The sequence below is a fragment of the Manis javanica genome, chromosome 11, assembly GCF_040802235.1.
Source record: "Manis javanica isolate MJ-LG chromosome 11, MJ_LKY, whole genome shotgun sequence".
Classification (NCBI taxonomy): Eukaryota; Metazoa; Chordata; class Mammalia; order Pholidota; family Manidae; genus Manis; species Manis javanica.
The window spans coordinates 22,865,454-22,890,287 of NC_133166.1; the positions used below are offsets into that span (position 1 = coordinate 22,865,454).

At 38.4% G+C, this 24,834-nt stretch overlaps 1 protein-coding gene across 3 annotated transcripts in view; it reads right to left on the reverse strand.

Annotated features, from left to right (window-relative positions):
- The window catches only part of RNF121 (ring finger protein 121), a 92,555-nt gene that overhangs the window by 37,994 nt on the left and 29,727 nt on the right, over positions 1–24,834 (reverse strand). For 2 of the 3 annotated variants that reach the window (XM_037026290.2, XM_037026291.2), the window contains exons 2-3: positions 8,134–8,171; positions 4,661–4,802 (exon numbers count right to left, since the gene is read on the reverse strand). In XM_037026290.2, the coding sequence (XP_036882185.2) occupies positions 4,661–4,802; positions 8,134–8,171 (180 nt within the window). The remainder of the gene's footprint in view (positions 1–4,660; positions 4,803–8,133; positions 8,172–24,834) is intronic. The other variant, XM_037026292.2, reaches the window with a different exon arrangement.

Below are 24,834 nucleotides of genomic sequence, written 5' to 3' on the forward strand. Positions count from 1 at the left end.
TGCAAAAAAAAAAATTAAGTCAGACCCTTATCTTACACCATTTACAAAAAAATTAACTCAAAATGGACCAAAGATCTAAATGTAAGAGCTAGACGTATAAAACTCTACATAGGGTAAAGCTTAGTAATCTTGGATTTGGCAGTGGATTCTTAGGTATGACACTAGTAACAGAAGAGAAAATATGTTTAAGAAACAAACTTGCAACTTAGTAGTAAGTAAAGGATAGAAATGCACAGTATAAAGAATATAGACAACAATATTGTACTATACTCATCAAACTTGTTAAAAGACTAGAACTTAATTATCCCAACACTAAAAAGAAAGGATAATTATATAATGTGTTAGAGGTGTTAAAATATCACTGCAATGGCAATCATATTACATACAATATATAAATGGTCAAATTAACATGTACATCTTAAATTCATACAATGTTATATATCAAATATATGCAATAAAAAGAACAAAATTAGATAAGCTGAACTTTGTCAAACTTAAAAATATTTATGCATCAAAGGACACTATCAAGAAAGTAAAAAGGCAATCCACAGAATGGGAGAAAATATTTATAAATCATATATCTAATAATGGTACAGTATCCAGACAATATAAAGAACTCTTACAACTCAACAAAAAGACAAATAAACTAATTAAAAAATGGGCAACAATCCTGAACAGACTTTTCTCCATGGGAGATACACAAATAGCCAATAAATACATCAAAAGATGCTTAACATCATTGGTCACTGGGGAAATTTAAATCAAAACTACCATGAGACATTACTTCATGCACACCAGGGTAGCTAGAATTTAAAAAAAAAGAAATGGAAAAGAAAAGAGAAAGTAACAAGTATTGGTGAGAATATGGAGAAATTGGAATCCAAAATACTGTGGGTTTCTATACAAAATGGTGCAGCTGCTATGGAAAACCATTTGGCAAATCCTCAAAAAGTCAAACACAGAGTTACATACAAGCCAACAATTCCACTAGTGTGTACTCAAGAACTGAGAACAGCTCAAGTAAAAGTTTATAATGAATACTCATAGCAGCATTACTCACAACAGCCAAAAGGTGCAAACAATCTCAAAGTCCATCAACTGATGAACCAAACGTAGTCTATCCACAAAATGGAGTATTACCCAACCATAAAAAGGAATGAAGTACTGATAAATACTGCAACATGGATGAACCTTCAGAACATTACGGTATGTGAAAGAACCAGACACGAAAGGCCACATATTATATGATTTCATTTATATGAGCATCCAGAATGGACAAATACATAGAAAGCAGATTAGTGGTTGCTAGGGCCTGGTGGGAGGGGGGAATGGGGAATGATTATTTAATGATATAGGTTTCCTTTTGGGGTAATAAAAATGTTCTTGAACTAAACAGTGGCAATGGTTGCACAACAATGTGGATGTGCTAAAAGCTATTGAATTATATACCTTAAAATGGTTAAAATAGTGAATTTTTTATGTGAAATTATCCTCAATAAAATTCTATTCTCCTTCCACATAAAATAGTACCTGAAGATATAAAAATATCAAGTATATTTTAGCTTTTTCTCTTATGAGTGGGAGCAATAGTCACTAACATTAGTTTTAGAGTTTATGAAATACTTTGCCATACAATCTTAAATAATCTTCTCAATCCATGAGGTAGATACTATTACTACAACTTAGAGATAAGAAAACTGAGGCTCAGAAAAGTTTAAGTCATATAGCTAGGAAGTGGGAAAGCTGACTAATCAACCAGATTGGTCTGGTGCCACTGAATTATACTATCTTCAAGACAAAAAGCTCTAACATCTGATAAGCTTAAAAAAGGACAGGAGATACTGTGTACAGGCATCTTTGGCAAGTTTTCTTCTTCCAAAGTTAGTATTTTAATGAATGTAGTAAAAATATTCACTGTATACAAATTAATATGTTTTAACAAAACCAATGTAAACTACTATTGTAAGAGCAGCATAAAGCAGTGTGTTACATATTTCTCCTTTTCTAATTTTCTAAAAATCTGGGTTTAAGCATTTCAGTGCAAGATATGCTAAAATGTTAGCATATCCTCTTGAAGTTTAGCATAATGTTTACAGGGCACGGCAGTGAAGTAATGAGATGACTGTACATGTTCCTTATACAAATGGCTTCATTACGTTACAGTCACATTTCCTATTAAGGATTAACTAGTGAATGACACATCAGTGGTTTTCTAATACTCTAATGAGTTCTACAGATAGTCCTGAGGGGAGAAGCTGAAGAGTCAGGGTTATCCAACCCTGTATCAAGCAGAACAGCCTCCTAATGATTTTCCAAGTTGGGTTTTTCCTTAAGATACTCTTTGAAGAAAGGATCCAAAAACATATTTATTGAAAACCACAATACATTTATGGTCTTCACTTCAGACATTTTCAAAAATCTTTGCAACTTGGCAAGTATTATATAATTAAGATTATTTCTAAATACAAGCATAGAAGTGCTAAGGAGGCTCTCACTGTATACTTGTTTTATGAGTTTTCTTATTTTTTGGGGTTCAGTTAAAACCATCTTGGTAATCCCCATTTACTACAGAGCAGGCAGGATAACCACACATTGAGAAATAAGGGATCTGTCTCAGGTGACAGGGTGAAGCATGAGCAGGGTCCAGACATGAAGTTCCCCCTCTAGGTGGCTTAGCTAGCTGGATGGTACCTTGTTCAAAAAGCCTTGGTGACTTGTAGTCATTCCACGCACTGGGACCTGAAGGTACAGATGTCTCTACTTGTGCATGCCACCACTTCAGCTGGCTATAGGCCAGTAAAGTCTGGAACTTGTGCTAGCTCATTGGCAAAGATTAGCTTCTCTTCCTCCTATGGTCCAGATTATCCCTTGGTTCCCTTGACGGAAAACCCTCTCCAGAAGCAACATGTGGTACAGTAGAAATTATGAAATATAAGCAGATAACCTGGGTTCAAATCCTAGCTCTATCTATTAGTATCCCCTCATGCCTCAACTCTCTGGGCCTAAATTTGTTCCTCGCACTTACCTCATGGGTTATTAAAGATGGATTAAATGAAGCAGTGCAGCAGTTCCCATCCTGCAGGCTACAGACCCCTGGGTATCTATGGCCATATTACAAGAGGTCTGAAAAAGCATATACTAGACAAAAAGAATCATTTAGGGATTAAGAGAAAAGCCTTGGAGTACAATCATCTAGGTTCAAATAATGGCTTTATTACTGGAATAAGTTACTTAGCCTTTCTGTCTCAGTACCTCATTGTAAATTAGAGAAAACAGTACTCATCTTATTTGGTTATTGTGAGGATTAGCTGAATCTATACATGTGAAGTGCTTAGAACAATAGCTGGTATAGTAAGAATTCAACTGAGTTAGCGATTATTACTATTACATATGCTCATCCATTTTTTGAAAGTACAACTATTATCATGTGGGTGTCTGCCAAGGCTTTTATGTAAAAAAAAAAAAAGAAAAAAAGAAAGAAAAGGGGTTATTATACTTGAGAAGGTTAAAAACTGCTTAGATAAGAGTTGTAAAACTATCCAGTACACTGCCTGCCATATCCTAATCCAGAGTGGTTAAATCTGTGATTTTAATCTTTTTAAATTTAGTAAGGCCTGCTTTGTGGCCTAACATATGGTGTGTCCTGGAGAATGGTCCATGTTCTTATGAGAATATGTACACTGTTGTTGGATGGAGTGCTCTGTTCTGTACATATTTGGTATAAATCTAATTGATTTATAATTCTGTCCAAGCCCTTTATTACTTATATTGATCTTCTATCTGGTGGTTCTATCCATTATGGAAAGTAGGATATTGAACTCTCCAACTATAACTATAAAACTGTCTACAGAGATCTTCAATTCTGAAAATTTTTGTTTCACATATTTTGGGGCTCTTCTGTTATGTATACATATGTTTATGATTATTACATCTTCTTGCTGTATTGAAACTTTTACCAATATATAATGTCTTTTGTCCCTTGCAAGCTTTTTTGATTCAAAGCCATTTTGAAATTTAATAGCCACCCCAGCTCTCTTTTGGTTACCATTTGCATGGAATATCTTTTCCATTCTTTTAATTTCATGTCTTTCTATCTACTATGAGTCTCTTATAGAAAGTATGTAAGTGGATCATGGGGTTTTTTTAAACCAGTCTGCCAACCTCTTTTAATAGAATTCAATCCATTTACACTTAAGGTAATCACTGATAAGGAAGAATTTACTTCTGCCATTTATCTATGTTTTTTGTATGTTTCATATCTTTTTGTTCCTCATTTCCTCTACTACTGTCTTTTAAAAAAATTAATCTAAATCCTATTAAGATTCATCGGATGCTTGGTTTTCCCAATCAAATGATCACCTCTTCCCCTATTTAAATAGTTTCTGATGAACATCTCCTTCATGACTCTGTCCCAAAATGTTTAAAAGAGAGGACCTACCTTTCCTGGCCATGAAAGTAATCTCAGGTTCCATCCCTATTTTCACCAGTTGAATCTTTTGCCACTTTTGCCACCTCCCATACACTATACACCATTCATACATAAAGTTTACTATTAATATCTGTTCCCTACCTACATGTGGCCTGGGGTAGGCTGGATCCTAGAATATTTAGGAAGGGCCTCTTGATAACTAGCAGACAAGTGAGACGCAAAGGAGCTTACATTGTAGGAGCGGGGGTGCCTCTGTTTCCACTGCACCAGGAGCAGCTGGGCCACCACCAAGGTAGCGATGAGGATGAGGACCATTTCAGCGTGCATGGCTTCGTGGCCACGGTGCTTGGCATGCATGCGTGCATGCTCGACCCTGAAAGCCAAACAGATGGGGTAAGCCAGGTCAGGGACAGTGTGGTGGTAAAGGAACAGTGCTTTCCAGGAATATTCCACCAGTCCATGGCTTAGAACATACTCGTGTGCTTTTCAGCTGTAGGGTACTATACAATTAGGGGCTAGAAACACATGCCCTAGGGGACAGGCATTTGGGGATATAAGAGAGGCTCTGTGGACCCGTCACAAAGATCAGCTATTGGGGTTAAAGGCAGGTAGTCTGCTGCCCATCCCCTTCCTTATAGCAGGAAAGAAGTTCCAGGAGAAGTCTGTGTCACTGCCCATTTCAGTCCTTTTTCAACCTGTTACTGGAAGGAGAAAGCAACCCAGAGAGAAGGTTATAGCCATAAGGCATCATACTTTCAGTCAATGATATTTATACCAGTAACTGCAAACGTGTGCTGATTTCAGGGTTAAAGTCTTGCTTTATTCGTCCTACCCTCTCTTTCAAGACCAGGGATCCTGAAGACTAGTTAAAGCCAAAAAATCTGCTTCAACTTTATACTAATCCAACAGTGACTTCACCATCAGCATCCATGGGTAAATAGCCTCCTAAAGGACTCAAGGAGAATACAACTGGAAACTCTTATTTAATCTGAGGCTGGTATTCTCTTGTCCTGAGGATTGGTAGCAAGTGATTCCCTTGGTCAATACAGGCAAAAAGCTTCCTCTAAGAACAGAGAATAGTCACTCCAACAACTCTGTGTCAGAGCTGGCCAAGTAAGAGGAATGAGGAATGAATGAGACAGAAAATTAAATACCAATGTGCCCTGTAGTCAGGAGTTTTTATGCAAACTTTCCATACATCAGGGTATTAGGAAGGGAGGGAAAGGACAACATAGATGGTATATTCATAGAATTCCCAAGTGCAATGAAAGACTAAAAGCAAGAAGAACCCAATGACATGAATTATGGGTAGATAAATGATAAAGGAAATATAGCAAAAAGTTAATTATAGAATCAAGGTGGTAGGTATATGGGTGTTCACTGTACAGTTCTTTCAATTTTCCTGTTTGAGTTTTTTTTCTAATAAAATGTTTAGGGGGAAAACTTTGGGGGCAGAGTGGCTAGCCAAATGTCAGCTGCCAGCCAGCTACAGAACCTAAAGTTCTTCTTACATAAAACTCTATCATAGGTGGAAAATCTGACAGAAAGATAATAGGAAGTAGGAGTCAGAAACTTGGGTTCAGACACACCTATACAGCCTTGGTCAAGAAAATCTTCATCTCTACATCACAATTTCTTCATCTGTTCAAAGAAGTCCATACATTTTTTCTGCTTCTCTCATAGGGTTGTTGTGTTAAACTAAAAGGGCAAAGATTACTTTAAAAACCTAAGGACTGTGGAGTTATAAAGATTAAAAAGAGTTAAATTTCTTGTTCTCAGACAGTTTATAACTGAATGGATATGCACAAGAAATCAAAGAAAGGATCTGGAAAAGAGCAGAAATAATATAGTTCAAGTTCCCACTCAATGCAAAAATTATTTTTGCAATCCTTTTAATACTTACTGAATATTGGCTCAGAATATATACCTCTTAAGATAACCTATTCCAGAACCAACGATGTTTGGCACACTGTAGGACTCATATATGCTTATGAAGGAATAAAATTCCACTGCCTTAAGAGGTAGGAAGCTCACTACCTCTCAGTATACTAAGATTACTAAAGATGTTTCTGATAATGAGACAAAATCTATCTTCTTACAGCTTCAATCCATTGGACGTAATCCTATACTATGAAACAACAAAGGATATATCCACTATCTTTTCCCAATGCCACCCCTTTAGAGATTTATCATGACCTTATTTAAAATAACAAAACCAAAACTGAAAGAACAAAACAGCAGTAGACTCACAGAACCCAAGAATGGACTAACAGTTACCAAAGGGAAAGGAACTGAGGAAGTTGGGTGGGAAGGGAGGGATAAAGGGGGAAAAGGGGTATTATGATTAGCATACATAATGTAGTGGGAGGGAGATATGGAGAAGGCAGTATAACACAGAGAAGACAAGTAGTGATTCTATAGCATCTTACTATGCTGATGGACAGTGACTGTAATGGGGTATGTGGTAGGGACTAGTAATCATAATACTGCTCATGTAATTGTACATTAACAGCAAAAAATAAATAAAAATAAAAATAACAAAACCAAAATCAATTCAGTCCTACTACCATTTTCCTATGCCCTTTTAGTTTAATAGTTCTAGATCTTTTAAACACTACTCATATAACATAGTATGAAGTATATTAATCCTGGTTGCCTACTAGACATCATCTAGCTAAAGATCTTTACATGCAGTGTTTACAACAAAATTGGTGTGGATGCAGTAAAGTAGAGCAAGCACATGGTGCTGTTACCTCAAGGTGCATAGTATATTTCTATGACCATCTTACAAATTTCAGAATATTTTGGTGGCTGAGGTATACAAGTGGTGCATATTAAGCTTAAAGTCACCTAAAATCTTGCTGGGTTTGTTATATGAGTTGATATTTTTGTCATTTCATATTTTTGTAATAAGTAGTTTTAATCTAAATGAAGGTTGTTTTTTTTAACCCCCTCACTATTTAACTTTACTTGGTTAATTTCAGCTCATTGGTCAGCTTCATTGTGAAGTCTACGGGGCAAGCACTCTGAACTCCTTTACTGATGAGAAATCATGACTAAGATATTTGTTGACTCACTCTGGTTACAAAGCAAGTTAGTAGCAGTGATGAGATCAGAAAACAAACCTCCGATTTTCTTAACCAGAGCTCTCTGCCCTGTTTAGCGGATAATGACAATGCTAATGATGATAATCTTCTTCAAAGCAGGTAACACTTACTGGAAGCTTACCACATGCCAGGCAATGTTCTAAGAATTTCACATATATTAATCCTCACAACTCTATGAGGTATAGGTACTGTTGTGATCCTCATTTTACAAACTGGGAAAGCTAAGGTAGTGTGAAGTTAAGTAACTTGCCCAAGATCACATAGCTAGGAATGGCAGAATTAGTTTTCAAACCCAGATAGATGGTTTGGTACAATTACCTATAAACTCCCCAGGACTGACCCAAGTACTGGAAAAGACCCCAAATGACCTCTTACTGGTCATGAGTCATTGCCTCCCACAGACAAGAAAGCAAAAGGAAAATATTCCTTCAGTAATTATGATGTCAAAGGCTCAGTTCCCCACTGTTCCTAACTTCAGGAAAGTACTTAGGTGCAATGTTTGAAGTAAAATGGGCAGAACTGCATTCTACTACTACAACTCCATTAGCATGATTAACTACAGTTCCCAGCCTCAGGGGCCCGCACTGTCACACTTACCTCCACTGCTCCTCTGGGGAGAGGTCTGACATATCAACCTGTAGAAAGACACCACCAGAACAATCCATTACTGTCTCAGAACTGCCCCTGCCCAACGTAAGGTGCTCACGCATTCATCCAAATTTTCAAGAATTACTGGAAGCTTCAATGGTCACAATCTCTATGAAGCCATCCCCAGTACTCTATTTCCCACTGATCTCCCCTTTCTCTAGCCACTTGCTGCTTTGGCTCATCTATGACTGGCAACGTGTTGCATGTCTGTGCTAGTAAATGAAGACAGAAGAGTAAACCTAGCTCCCAAGATGCTCAGTCTAGTGAGGAAGTCAGACACTGGCTAGAGCAAAAAACTATGAATCAGGATTAGTGGGAGATGAAGCTAGATAACTATTCTGTCATATAATGCCATTTGACTCTAAATGGCCCCAAGGTAATGGGCATAACCTTAGACCGGGGAAACTAAGCTATAGTTGCTGCTCTACTTTGAACTAGCAGTATGGCCTTCCAACCTCAGAGTTGGTTCTATGTGTTAGTCTTGTTCTTTTAGAGCAGGGTTTCTAACTTTGGCACTAGTGATACTTCGGGAGAGGTGGGGAGAGGGGAGCTGTCTGCACATTATAGGATTCTGAACAGCACCCCTGACCTCTAGCCAGAAGCAGCCTCACAGATGCAACAACCCAAAATGTCTACAAACATTGCCGAATGTCCCTTAGGAAATGAAAATTGGCTCCTGTTGAAAACCACTGCTCCAAAGCAAGACTAAACTCTTGAAATTTAGGGTTCAAGTTAATTCCTTGTAGCCATACAGAAGTCTACCCAAGTCTCAGTACATAAAGTTACTCAATACATTCTTATACTCAACTGAGCTGAAAATGAAAATGTTCCTTGATGTCGGGTAGAGAAACAAGGCCTCATAACCACTCAAATGAATCAATCAACAAATATTCCTTCAGTAATTATGATGTCAAAGGCTCAGTTCCCCACTGTTCCTAACTTCAGGAAAGTACTTAGGTGGAATGTTTGAAGTAAAATGGGCAGAACTGCATTCTACTACTGTGTCAAATTGGCATGTATGTTCTGGGCATCCCTTATGTGTGTGTACTGAGAATGCCTGTCACTATTTAGGGAGGTCTTTCTGGTTTCTACAAGTCCCAGCTAGTGAAGGAAAAGAAGAAGAAGAAAGAAGTGGGAAAAAGAAGGAAGAACGAGGGAGGGAGAGGTGAAGAAAGAGACAGAGGAAAGGAAGAAAAGAGCAAGAGGAACAATATCCCAAGGCTTAGCCTCGTCAATCAGGGTAATAGAGTCAACTACCTTCCTTCCTTTTCGTACTTCACATGTTGCCTCACAGAATTAATTCAGGTTTCCTGACTCAAGCTTTCATCTTCTCAGAAAGACAGAGGTCCCCTCTGAGAAGGGACAACGGGATAGAAGACAGGGAATGGAAAGGCCCCTCTGGGAGGTACCTGAGCAGACAATCAAGGAACACATATCTAAAGGAACAATCAATACAGATGTCATGCTACCTATCAAAACTATTTTTCTCCTTTCTAACTTGGACCTGCATTGCACCAAGCTGATCTATTCACTGTCCCAAAACATATGGGACTCATTCTTCTCTGGGCATTCTCACACACTTCCTTTGGCTTGCAATACTCTTATTTTTTTCCTATCAAAATCCAACTTAGCCTTTGCAATTAAGCTGCAATTTCACCTTCCCTGATCCTCTAGCTTAGTGAATTTAGCCCTCTGCTTTTCTCCAGCATGGATTTTTCTCCTTGCTATTCAAAGGGCAACTGAAAGATACCCAAGGACTAGTATCAGTGTTATCTGGGTGCTTGTCAGATATTCTCCACTCCAGACCTACTAAATCAGAATCCTCCTTTTAATAAGCTCTGGAGATGATTCATATGCACATTAATTTGAGAAGCACTGTTCTATACCACTCATTCATAGACTTATGTTACCCTAGACATGCTTTCCAGATGATCTAATTGCTTCTTAAGTCCAGTGCCAAACTTGGGCTCAAAAATCTAAGGAGGCTCTCATTCTCAGGTACTGACCCTGCACTTGAATGAGTGTGTGGGCCGTGAGAGTGTGTATCTCCTTAAAATTTGTGCCCCGGCACTTTGTTTCTTCACCCTATATCTATCTTGCTCTCATCCCATAAAGTTGGAAGGTGTCACAGATCCCGGAACATGCTGGTTTTGTATTTTGTGGAGAATAGCACAGAGTTGAGCGTATTACTAGTACCTAATGAATACTTGTGGAATTGAACAGATTTCTCTCCAAGTGTAATACATAAGTATGCCAACAATCCAGCACCCTACCTGGAGATACTTAAATGTGAGAGTAAACAACACTTGAAAAATACTTAATAAGCATCTGGAAAAGAAGTATTCATTTAACACTAGAAGGCACCCAGAAAATTATGTCAAGAAACTACATGTGAAAACAACACAACTACATGTTCAAAGAAGCAAGACACATCCATTTAAGGGAAAACCAGGAAAATCCATAGATATGGGCCAAGCATGTAGACACCTCTCCATGAGATAGTGACCAAGCATGCATGCTACTGTCTATGTCTTAGTTTCTCTATGTGGAAAACAGAGAATAAGACTTCTGATTTCACTGTGGGACTGTGAGGGTAAAACCAAGTAACCTCACTGCCTTTCCTCCTCAGAGAGTGGGAGTACTTTATAAAGTACCAGGAGAAGATTGGGAACTGAATGTTGGTGAGGCACAGAGCAGAAAGGCTTTCAGAGCCTCAGGGAAAACAGCTGGGAAGGGCCAGCCTGAGACTAGGCCTGAGGCTTAGAGGACCATTTAGCACATCATGAATAGTATGAATGCTAAAAGTAAAAAAAGACATGATTTAGCCTTACTATTTGCCTTCCAAACCAAATAATTATTTAAATTACATCCAAGCCAGTCTTCCAGCTCAAGTGGAAAAAACAAGGACTGTTACAAACTATAGATACAATTAACCTGTATATATCTTTATTTGTTCTCTCTCTGAGTTTATTCATCTGGGGTCAAGCAGTAATAAGCCAGTCTGAAGGGTCCTGTCCAGAGCTTAGGAAGCTAATCAGGTAGGCTCTTAGGGAAAGGTTACTGACTGATGGGCCCACATCCTACTCCTAAGACCTATACACAGGATTTTTTTTTGCCCACCAATCACTAACTTCCTAGCATCTGACAAGGCACCTAGTCATGCCAAGCTACCTAAGTTCAGATTTGAAAGAGGTTAATACAAAAATCTCAGGCAGAAGGCAAGAGAAATTTTCACAGAAATAGGAAATAAGATGGACTGCTATTTATTCTTAAGTGCAAAAGACTGCAGGACCCACCAGTGCAACCCACAGACGGGCCTTCTGTCCCCCACAAATACTGGATACTTTGTGATCTTTGAGTCTGTACACACCCTGGTAACTCTGTGCCTTAAGTCCCTCTCTTCCACCAAACCACACTGTGACTTCCTGCAAAATACTGACCAGACCCTTCTGACTCCAGGAAGGCTCTTTAGAATGACTGCATTCATGAAGAAACAAACATCCTCTACTGCCTTGCAATGGAGGGGGCACAGCCCAGCAGTGTCAGCACCCTGAGAGCTTATTAAGAAATAGACAGAAACTCAGAATCTATCTCAGACCTCCCAAATAAGAATCTGCATTTAATAAAGTACCCACGTAATTCATATGCACGTTTAAGTACCATACACAGTAACTCCAGTGCCCTGCAAGTTCTGTGCTTGGCTTATTCATTTGTACATCCCCTCAACCACTAGCAATGACTTCATTGTTTTACTGTTTCCATGGCACTGCCCTTTCCAGAATGTTATATAGTTGAAATCATACAGTATGCATCTCTTTCATGTTGGTTTCTTTCATTTGGTAGTATGCATTGAAGATTCCTCTGAGTCTTGGTATGAGTGGGATCACGGGAAAAACAGTATAGTACAGAAAAGACAAATAGTGACTTTATGGCATCTTACTACACTGATGGACAGTGACTTCAATGGGGCCATTGGGAGGACTTGATAATATGGGTGAATGTAGTAACCACAATGTTTTCATGTGAAACCTTCATAAGAGTGTATATCAATGATACCTTAATGAAAAAAAAAGATTCCTTCATGTCTTTTTATGGCTTGATAGCTTGTTTCTTTTTAGTGCTAAGTAATGTTTCACTGTTTGGATATACCACAGTTTATTAATTCACCTGCTGAAAGACATCTTGGTTGCTTCCAAGGTTTGGCAATTATGAATAAAGCTGCTATAAACATGCACATTTTTGTATGGACATACACTTTCAACACCTATGGAGAAATGTCAATACCGATGGAGTGCAATTGCTGGACTGTATGGTACTATGTTTAGTTTTGCAATAAACTAACAAACTACCTTCCAAAGCAGCTCTATTATTTTGAATACCCTCCAGCAATAAAAGAGAATTTCTGCTGCTCTACATCCTTGCCAGCTTTTGGTGCTGTCAGTGTTCTGGATTTTGGCCATTCTAACAGTGTAGTGGATATAGCATTGTTTTAATTTGCCTGAAACACACAATGAGGAGTATCTTTTCATACACTTATTTGCCATCTATAAATCTTCAATGGTGAGCCATATGGACAAGTCTTTAGCCCATTTTTAATCAGTTATTTTTCTTATTATTGAGTTTTAAGTGTTCTTTTGTGTATTTTGGATTACAGTCCTTTATCAGACAGGTCTTTTGCAAGTATTTTAACCTAGTCTGTGGCTTGTCTTTTCAGTCTCTTAAGAGTGGTTTTTGCAGAGAAGAAAAATTTTAATTAGGTCAAGTTTATCAATTCTTTCTGTCATGGATCATGCTCTTGGTGTCGTATCTAAATAGGCACTGCCAAATGCAAGGTCACCTATTCTTTTTTTTTTTTGGTATCATTGATATGCAATCGCATGAGCAATACTGTAGTTACTAGATTCTCCCCATTATCAAGTCCCCACTACATACCCCATTAGTCATCATCCATCAGCATAGTAAGATGCTACAGTCACTACTTGTCTACTCTGTGCTATTCTGCCTTCCTCATGCCCCCCTTATATTAGGTGTGCTAACCATAATGCCCTTAAATCCCGTATCCCTCCTATTCCACCCACCCTCCCAAGGTCCTTTCACTTTGATAACTGTTAGTCTATTCTTGGGTTCTGTGATTCTGCTGCTGTTTTGTTCCTTCAGTTTTTTCTTTGTTCTTATGATCCACAGATGAGTGAAATGATTTGGCACTTGTCATTCTCCACCTGGCTTATTTCACTGAGCATAATATCATCTAGATCCATCCACATTGTTGCAAATGGTAGGACTTGTTTTCTTCTAATGGGCTGAATAATATTCCATTGTGTATATATACAATATCTTCTTTATCCATTCATCTACTGATGGACACTTAGGTTGCTTCCATTTCTTGGCTATTGTAAATAGTGCTGCAATAAACATAGGGGTGCATGTGTCTTTTTGAATCTGTGATCCTGTTTCCTTAGGATAAATTCCTAGGAGTGGAATTCCTGGGTCAAATGGTATTTTTATTTTCAGTATTTTGAGGAACTACCACACTTTTTTCCACAATGGTTGAACTCATTTACATTCATACTAGCAGTGTAGGAGGGTTCCCCTTTCTCCACATCATCACCAACATTTGTTGTTCTTTGTCTTTTGGTTGGTGGCCATCCTAACTGGTGTGAGGTGATATCTCATTATGGTTTTACTTTGCATTTCTCTGATGATTAGCAATGCGGAGCATTTTTCATGTGCCTGTTGGCCATCTGAATTTCTTCTTTGGAGAAGTGTCTGTTTAAATCCTCTGCCATTTTTAATTAGGTTATTTGCTTTTTGGTTGTTGAGGCATGTGAGCTCTTTATATACTTTTGATGTCAACCCTTTGTAGGATGTGTCATTTATGAATATATTCTCCCATATTGTAGGATGCCTTTTTGTTTTACTGATGGTGTCCTTTGCTGTACAGAAGCTTTTCAGCTTGATATAGTTCCACTTGCTCATTTTTGTTTTGTTTCCCTTGCGCAGGGAGATATGTTCATGAAGAAGTCACTCATGTTTATGTCCAAGAGATTTTTGCCTATGTTTTTTTCCTAAGAGTTTTATGGTTTCATGACTCACATTCAGGTCTTTGATCCATTTCGAATTTACTTTTGTGTATGGGGTTAGACAGCGAACCAGTTTCATTCTCTTAAATGTAGCTGTTCAGTTTTGCCAGCACCATCTGTTGAAGAGACTGTCATTTCCCCATTGTATGTCCATGGCTCCTTTTTCATATATTAATTGACCATAAATGTTTGGGTTATTATCTGGGGTCTCTATTCTGTTCCACTGGTCTGTGGCTCTGTTCTTGTGCCAGTACCAAACTGTCTTGATTACTGTGGCTTTGTAGTAGAGCTTGAAGTTGGGGAGCAAGATCCCCCAACTTTATTCTTCCTTCTCAGGATTGCTTCGGGGTCTTTGGTGTTCCCATATGAATTTTTGAACTATTTGTTCTAGTTCGTTGAAGAATGTTGATTGTAATTTGATAGGGATTGCATCAAATCTGTATATTGTTTGGGGCAGGATGGCCATTTTGACGATATTAATTCTTCCTAGCCAGGAGCATGGGATGAGTTTCCATGTTAGAGTTCTCTTTAATTTCTCTTAAGAGTGTCTTACAGTTTTCAGGGTATAGGTCTTTCACTGCCTTGGTAAGGTTTATTCCTAGGTATTTTATTTTTTTTGATGCAATTGTGAATGGAATTGTTTTCCTGATTTCTCTTTCTATTAGTTCATTGTTAGTGTATAGGAAAGCTACAGATTTCTGTGTGTTAATTTTGTATCCTGCAACTTTGCTGTATTCTGATATCAGTTCTAGTAGTTTTGGAGTGGAGTCTTCAGGGTTTTTTATGTAAATATCATGTCATCTGCTAATAGTGACAGTTTGACTTCTTTACCAATTTGGATTCCTTGTATTTCTTTGTTTTGTCTAATTGCTGTGGCTAGGACCTCCAGTACTATGTTGAATAATAGTGAGAGGAGTGGGCATCCCTGTCTTATTCCCGATCTCAGAGGAAAAGCTTTCAGCTTCTTGCTGTTCACTATGATGTTGCCTGTGGGTTTATCATGTACGGCCTTTATTATGTTGAGGTACCTGCCCTTTATCCCCATTTTGTTGAGAGTTTTTATCATGAATGGATGTTGAATTTTGTCGAATGCTTTTCCAGCATCTATGGAGATGATCATGTGGTTTTTGTTCTTTTTGTTTATGTGGTGGATGATGTTGATGGATTTTCGGATGTTGTACCATCCTTGCATCCCTGGGATGAATCCCACTTGGTCATGGTGTATGATCCTTTTGATGTATTTTTGAATTCTGTTTGCTAATATTTTGTTGAGTATTTTTGCATTTACATTCATCAGGGATATTGGTCTGTAATTTTCTTTTTTGGTGGGGTCTTTGCCTGGTTTTGGTATTAGGGTGATGTTGGCTTCATAGAATGAGTTTGGGAGTATTCCCTCCTCTTCTATTTTTTGGAAACCTCTAAGGAGAATGGGAATTATATCTTCTCTGTACGTCTGATAAAATTCCAAGGTGAATCCATCTGGCCCAGGGGTTTTGTTCTTGGGTAGTATTTTGATTACCGCTTCAATTTCTTTGCTGGTAATTGGTTTGTTTAGATATTGTGTTTCTTCCTTGGTCAATCTTGGAAGGTTGTATTTTTCTAGGAAGTTGTCCATTTCTTTAGGTTTTCCAGCTTCTTAGCATACAGGTTTTCATAGTAGTCTCTAATAATTCTTTGTATTTCTGTGGGGTCTGTTGTGATGTTTCCTTTCTTGCTTCTGATTCTGTTGATGTGTGTTGATTCTCTTTTTCTCTTAATAAGTTTGGCTAAAGGCTTATCTATTTTATTTTCTCAAAGAACCAGCTCTTGGTTTCATTGATTTTTTCTATTGATTTATTCTTATCAATTTTATTTATTTCTTCTCTGCTCTTTATTATGTCCCTCCTTCTGCTGACTTTAGGCCTCATTTGTTCTTCTTTTTCCAATTTTCATAATTGTGACATTAGACTATTCATTTGGGTTTGTTCTTCCTTCTTTAAATAGGCCTGGATTGCTATATACTTTCCTCTTAAGACTGCCTTCACTGCGTCCCACAGAAGTTGGGGCTTTGTGTTGTTGTTGTCATTTATTTCCGTATATTGCTGGATCTCCATTTTAATTTGGTCATTGATCCACTGACTATTTAGGAGCGTGTTGTTAAGCCTCCATGTGTTTGTGAGCCTTTTTGCTTTCTTTGTACAATTTATTTCTAGTTTTATACCTTTGTGGTCTGAAAAGATGGTTGGTAAGAATGTTTTTGAATTTACTGAGGCTCTTTTTGTGAGGTAGTATGTGGTCTATTCTGGAGGATGTTCTATGTGCACTTGAGAACAATGTGTATCCTGTTGCTTTTGGGTGTAGAGTTCTATAGATGTCTATTAGGTCCATCTGTCCTAGTGTGTTGTTCAGTGCCTCTGTGTCCTTACTTATTTTCTGTCTGGTGGATCTGTCCCTTGGAGTGTATGGTGTGTTGAAGTCTCCTAAAATGAATGCATTGCATTCTATTTCCTCCTTTAGTTCTGTTAGTATTTGTTTCACATATGCTGGTGCTCCTGTGTTGGGTGCATATATATTTATAATGACTGTATCCTCTTGTTGGACTGAGCCCTTTATCATTATGTAATGTCCTTCTTTATCTCGTTACTTTCTCTGTTTTGAAGTCTGTTTTGTCTGATACTAGTACTGCAACACCTGCTTTTTTCTCCCTATTGTTTGCATGAAATATCTTTTTCCATCCCTGGACTTTTAGTCTGTGCATGTCTTTGGGTTTAAGGTCTCTTGTAAGCAGCATATAGATGGGTCTTGTTTTTTTATCCATTCAGTGACTCTTGTCTTTTGATTGGTGCATTCAGTCCATTTACATTTAGGGTGATGATCGATAGGTATGTACTTATTGCCGTTTCAGGCTTTAGATTCATGGTTACCAAAGGTTCCAGGTTACTTTCCTTACTATCTAAGATTCTAACTTAACTCACTTAGTATGCTGTTACAAACACAATCTAAAGGTTCTTTTCTATTTCTCCTCCTTTTTCTTCCCCCTTCATTCTTTATATATTAGGTATCAAATTCTGTACTTTTTGTCTATCCCTTGATTGACTTTGAGGATAGTTAATTTAATTTTGCATTTGCTTCATATTAGCTGTTCTATTTTCTTCACTGTGGTTTTATTACCTCTGGTGACAGCTATACAACTTTAGGAACACTTCCATCTATAGCAGTCCCTCCAAAATAGCCTGTAGAGATGGTTTGTGGGAGGTAAATTCTCTCAGCTTTTGCTTATCTGGATATTGTTTAATCCCTCCTTCAAATTCAAATGATAATCTTGCTGGATAAAGTAATCTTGGTTCCAGGCCCTTCTGCTTCATGGCATTAAATACATCATGGCACTCCCTTCTGGCCTGTAAGGTTTCTGCTGAGAAGTCTGATGTTAGCCTGATGGGCTTTCCTTTGTATGCAATCTTATATCTCTCTCTGGCTGCTTTTAGCAGTCTGTCCTTATCCTTGATCTTTCCCATTTTAATTACTATGTGTCTTGGTGTTGTCTTCCTTGGGTCCCTTGTGTTGGGAGATCTGTGGATCTCCATGGCCTGAGAGACTATCTCCTTTCCCAGATTGGGGAAGTTTTCAGCAACTACCTCCTCAAAGACACTTTCTATCCCTTTCTCTCTCTCTTCTTCTTCTGGTGTCCCTATGATGCGAATATTGTTCTGCTTGGATTGGTCACACAGTTCTCTCAATATTCTTTCATTCTTTGAGATCCTTTTTTCTCTCTGTGCCTCATCTTCTTTGTATTCCTCTTGTCTAGTTTCTATTTCATTTATTGTCTTCTCCACCATATCCAACCTGCTTTTAATACCCTCCATCGTGTTCTTCAACGACTGGATCTCTGACCTGAATTCATTCCTGAGTTCTTGGATGTGTTTCTGTACCTCCATTAGAATGTTGATGATTTTTATGTTGAACTCCCTTTCAGGAAGAGTCACGAGGTCCGTATCACTTAAATCTTTCTTGGGAGTTGTATTAGTAATTTTACTCTGGACAAGGCTCCTTTGGCGTTTCACATTTGTATATGGCGCCCTCTAGTGTCCAGAAGCTCTATTCTGGAGCTGCTCAGCCCCTGAAGCAATGTCGGGGGTGGCAGGGGAGCGGTACTGGTGCCTTGGGGGAGGAAAGAGCTGTTCCCCACCTCCCGGCTGCTGTGCCTGTCTCCACTGCTTGAGCCAGCGGGCCAGGCACACAGGTATGTTTTTGTCCCAGAGCAGCCGGATATGGATCCCTGCTTTCCACAAGCGGCCGGAATCCCAGTCTCCCCAGGAACTCTGCCTGTATTAACTTTCCAACCCAGTAGTCACGCGAGTCTCATGAAAGCATCATGAAATGTAGGTTTGTGCTCCTAGTGCAGATCTCCGGAGCTAGGTATTCAGCAGTCCCAAGCCTTCCACTCCATCCCTGCTCCGTTTCTCTTCCTCCCGTCGGTGAGCTGGGGTTGGGGAAGGGCTCGGGTCCCGCAGAGCCACAGCTCTGGTACGTTACTCCGTTCAGTGAGGTCTGCTCTTTTCTCCAGGTGTGTGCAGTCTGACGCCGTCGTCTTTCCTGTTGCTCTCTCAGGATTAGTTGCGCCAATTAAATTTTGGAATTGTATCCAATTTTAGAAGGAAGCCTCTGTCTCTCCTCTCACGCCACCATCTTTAATCCAATCTCTGGATCTGTGGCTTCTTACTACACTGATAGACAGTGACTGCATTGGGGTATGGGTGGGGACTTGATAATATGGGTAAGTGTAGTAACTACATTGTTTTTCATGTGAAACCTTCATAAGAGTGTATATCAATCACACCTTAATAAAAATAAGTAAAAAAAAAAGAAAGAAAAAGAAAGAAACAAATCCTACCATTTGCAACAACATGGATGGAGCTCGAGTACATTATGCTGAGTGAAATAAGCCAGGCAGAGAAAGACAAGTACAAATTATTTCCCCCATTTGTGGAGTATAACAACAAAGCCAAACTGAGGGAACCTCAAGCAGCAACAGACTCACAGACTCCAAGAAGGGACTAGCAGTTACCAAAGGGAAGTGGTGGGGGAATGTGGCAGGGGAGCGAGGGAGAAGGGATTTGAGGGGTATTATGATTGGCACACATGGTGTGGGGGGGATTATGGGGAAGACAGTGTAGCACAGAGAAGGCAAATAGTACCTGTATGGCATCTTCTACACTGATGGACAGTGACTGCAATGGGGTATTGGGTGGGACTTGATAATATTGGTGAATGTAGTAACCACATTGTTTTTCATATGAAACCTTTGTAAGAGTGTATATCAGTAACACCTTAATAAAAATAGATAAATATATAAAATAAAGGTCATAAATGACAAACCCACTGTTAACATAATACTCAATGATGAAAAGCAGAAAGCTTTTCCTTTAAGATCAAGAACAAGACAAGGATGCCCACTCTGAGTACTAGAAGTGACAGCCACAGCAATCAGAGAAGAAAAAGAAATAAAAGCCATCTCACTTGGTAAGGAAAAAGTAAAACTGTCACTATTAGCAGATGACAGGATACTATATATAGAAAACCCTAAATACTCCACCAAAAATAACTGTCAGAATAAATGGATTCAGTAAGGTTGCATGATACAAAATCAATATAAAGAAATCAGTTACATTTCTATATAATAGTAACAAACTAGCACAAAGACAAATCAAGAAAACAATTTACAATTGCATCAAGAAGAATAAAAACTCTGGGAATAAATATAACCAAAGAGGTGAAAGACTAGTGCTCTGATAACTATGACACTGATGAAAGAAACTAAAGACACAAATAAATTGAAAGCTATCCCATGCTCATGGATAAGAAGAATATTATCAAAATGGCCAATCTGCCTAAAGTAACTTACAAATTCAGTGCACTTCCCATCAAAATACCAATGGCATTTTTCACTGAACTAAATGGCAAATAATCCTAAAACTTGTAAGCAACTATGGAAGACCCCAAATAGCCAAACCAATCTTGAGAAAGAAGAACAAAACTAGAGGTATCACACTCCCTGATTTCAAGCTATACTACAAAGATACAGTATGGTACTGATACAAAACAGATAAATGGATCAATGGAACAGAATGGACAGCCTAGAAATAAACCCATCAATATACGGTCAATTAACAATAAAGGAGGCAAAAATATACAGTGGAGAAAAGACAGTCTCTTAAATAAATGGTGTTGGGGAAACCGACAGCTACATGTAAGAGAATGAAACTGTATCACTGTCTAACAGCATACACAAAAGTAACCTTTAAATGGATTAAAGACCTAAATGTAAGACATGAAACCATAAAAGTCTCAGAAGAAAACACAGGTAGAAGCATAAGGAGAAAATGCATGCTTGAACATCAGCATGAGTAATTTTTTTCTGGACATATCTCCCCATGTAAAGGAAACAAAAGCATAAATAAATAAGTGGGACCACACAGAACTTAAAAGCTTCTGCATAGCAAAGGAAACCATCAACAAGACACAAAGGCAACCTACTAAATGGGAGAATATATTTGCAAATGATATATCCAATAAGGAGCTAATATCCAAATATATAAAGAATTCATATGACTTGATTAAAAACAACTTGATCAAAAATGGGCAGTGGACCTGAATAGACTCTTTTCCAAAGACATAGAGATGGCCAACACACACATGAAAATATGCTCAACATCACTAATCAGAGAAATGCAGATCAAATCCACAATGAGTCACCACCTCACACCAGCCAAAATGGCTACTAGCCAAAAAACAAGAATAACAAGTTTTGGTGAGCATGTGGAGAAAAGGAAACCCTCTTATACTGTTGGTGGAAGTGTAAACTGGTCCAGCCACTATGAAGACAGTATGAGGTTTCTCAAAAAACTGAAATTAGAAATATCATACAACCCAGCAATTTCACTACTGGGAATTTACCTGAAGAAAACAAAACCACTGATTCAAGAAGATATACGTATTTCTATGATCACTGCTGCAATAATTACACTAGCCAAGCTATGGAAGAAACCGAAGTGCCCACCAATAGAAGAACGGATAAAGGAGATGTAGTACACATATACAATTGAATAATATTTGCCATGAAAAAGGGCTCTTCCATCTGCAATAACATGGATGGACTTTGGTTACCATGTGGGTGGGTCTGGGGTGGGTGAATTAGGTAAAGGGGACAGAGGCACAAAATCTCTATTACAATATAAATTAGTCACGGGGATGGAAGTATAGCATAGGAAACATAGTCAATAATACTGTAATATCTTTTTATGTTGACAGTAACTACACTAGTTGAGGTGAGCATTTAATAAGATAGATAACTGTCAAACCACTATACTGTATACTTGAAACCAGTATTGTGTATCAACTATACTTCAATAAAATAAGTTTAGGGAGAAGGAAAATGATAAAGTTCAGAAACTCAGATCTACATAAAGAGAAAGAATTGGAGAGAAAGAATAAGTGAAGGCAGAATAAGAACTTTTTTTTTAAATGAATGATTATAAATTTGTTTCCATGTGTTCATTGCTAATATAAATAAAATTTTTGTGTGCTGATATTGTATTCTGCCACCTTGCTGAACTCTCTCCTCTGTTCAGTATTCCTATGATGCATATGTTTTAGTCTTATCAGGCTGGCAACAAAAACTATAGACTGGGTGGCTTATAAACAACAAACCTTTATTTCTCACATCTCTGGTTGTGGGGTAGTCCAGCATTCATGACACCTGCAGATTTAGTGTGTGGTGAGGGCTTCCTGGTTCAGACAGCCATTTTTTTGCTGTCTCCTCACATGGTGGAAGGGGCTAAGGCACTCTGTGGAGCCTCCAGGTCTACAAGTCCTATTTATGAGGGCTCTGCCCCCATGACCTAATCACCTCCCAAAGGCCCTACCTTCTAGTATCACCTTGAGAACTGGGATTTCAACATAGGAATTCGGGGGAACACATTCAGAGTATAACGGCAGACATTACAGCTTTTGTAGTTGTTCCACAGTTCTTGGATATTCTGTTCTGTTTTTCACTAGTCTTTTTTCTCCTTACTTTTCACTTTTACAGGTTTCTATTCATATCCTTAAGATCAGAGATTGTTTTCCTCAGCTGTGTCCAATCTACTGGTAAATTCAGCAAAGGCATTCTTCATTTGTGTTTTTGATCTCTAGCATTTCCTTTTGGTTCTTAGAATTTCCATCTCTTACATTTGTTCTTACATCAGTCTACTCTATCCAAGAGAGTCTTTAACATATTAATCACAGTTTAAAATTCCTGGTCCAATAATTCCAACAACCCTGCATTGTATGAGTCTAATTCTCATGCTTGGTCTGTCTCTTCAAACTGTGTTTTTTCCCTTTCAATATGTCTTGTAATTTTTCTTTGATAGCTGAGCATGATATACCAGGTAAAGGAACTGGAATAAATAGGTGTTTAGTAATGTGGTGATAAGACGTAGTGGGAGGGGAAGCATTCTATATTCCTATGACTGGGTTTCGGTCTTGTAGTGAATTTATGCCTCCAGAGTGTAAACTTCACAAGAGCTTTTCAGTTTCTCACACATCTCTCAGGTGGAACCACATGGCTTGAGTGGGCTGAAGTTGGCTATTTCTCTTCTCCCACATGTAAGTCTAGAGATCACTAAGTTGGGTTATTTCTCTTCCCCTAGGTAGTTAGCGTTTGACAAAACCCCAGAGGGTTGGACCAGAGCTTCTCCTTTTAACAGACCTGCTAAGAAGAACAAAATGCTCTGCAATATTTTTAAATGGTTCCTTTTCCCCCCTGCCTGAAGCACAATGGGATTTTTCTCAATGTTCAGTGTGAGAACCCAGCAAGTATCCAGGAGGTTAAACTCACAAAATTGTGGGGTGTCCTCAATGACTGAATCTATCTGAAGTTTTTGACTTTCAGAGTTGTCCACACTGAGCCTCCAGCAATTCATCAATTAAAGCCCAGGTTTCCCTGCTCCAGCCCTAACTCCCAGAGGTTTCTGCTCCTTTAAGTTGTGATTCTCTTTACTTGTCTGGTGGTCTCTCCAATTTGGGTTTCTCTTACAGACCTAAGAATCATTGTTGATTTTTCTGTTTGTTCAGCTTTTTATTTGTTGTTAGGGCAGAATGGCAACTTCCAACCTTTTTACATCCCATATCAGAACCCTTTGTCCATTTCTTCACTGGATTTTATTTTTATTGTTGAGTTGTAAAAGTTCTTTATATAGTCTGGATATAAAATCCCTTATCTGATACATGACTTAGAAATTTTTTCTACCATTCTGTGGGTTGTCTCTTCACTTTTTTGGTGTGTCCTTTGTAACTCAGTTTTCATTTTGATGAAGTCCAATTTATTGATTTTTTATTTTATTGCTTGTGCTTTTGGTGTCATATCTAAGAAACTACTGTCTAATGCAGTCATGATTTATGACCGTTTTCATTTAAGTTATTAACTTAAGTAATTGGCCCATTTTGAGTTGATTTTTATATATGATGTGAGGTAGGGGTCCAAATTCATTCTTTTGCATGTAGCTAACTAGTCTCAGCATCATTCATTGAAGGGACTATTCATTTCCAATGTATACCTGATTCTTTACATTGACTCTTGACTCTCTAAAATGGTGCATCACTCCTTTTTCACATCATTTCTTGAGTGTTCACACAGCTCTTTAAATTTTGCTGACAGACTCTCAGAAAGATAGCTGGAAAACTATATAATACAAACAAGCCAGCCAGCCAGCCAGCCAGCCAGCCTCTGAAGCTGTCTGTGAGATTTGATACATTTATTTCATTTACTCTTTTCCCACTTAGAGGAAATATTCTAAGTGTGCAGGTACTAGGCTAGAAATGGAGATACAGAGATGAACCAGACTCTTGCCCTGCCCTTGAGAAGACAAATAAAAACAATTAGGCTGTTTTAAAAGCATGAAATTCACTCAGCCCAGGAAGCACATTTCCATTCTACAGAAGGCACAGATGAGATATAAAAGAAATGACTCACTGAAGATCATGGTTACTGGGAACAGGAACAGGAATGGTGGGGAGAGGGTCACAGACCCCAGGGGGAAATCAGAGCCAGGGCTTAGGGCCTCAAATGGCCAAGCCAATGACTAGTTACAAGGTCTTGCTAGGCCACATTATGACTTTCATGGGCTTTAGGTACTTTTGCCTTTGTGTGCCTCTCCCTCCATTAAAAATAATGAATGAATGAATGAATGAATGATATATATACAGATATAATGATGGCATTGGTATAAAGATGAATAATCCAGGCTAGATTATAGCCACTTTTTTTTACCTGACTAAAAGAAATTAAAACATTTTTGTCAGTCACTGGGCACTGTGCCTACTGTGCCGAAAGGATAAGTCATTCCTGGACCCTATAGTCTCCCCCCAGCTATGAACCTCTCTCTCCCAAGTCACTTCACCCTGCTGCTTCTGAGATTCTCTTCTCCACTGGGCCTATCTGATGAAGCAGCATGAGGTTTAGGTTCACACTACCTCACACTACCTAAATCCACAGAAAAAAGTAAACTTGCTCTACTCATATGAGCACTATGAAGTCCTGGGCAATCATTTGACA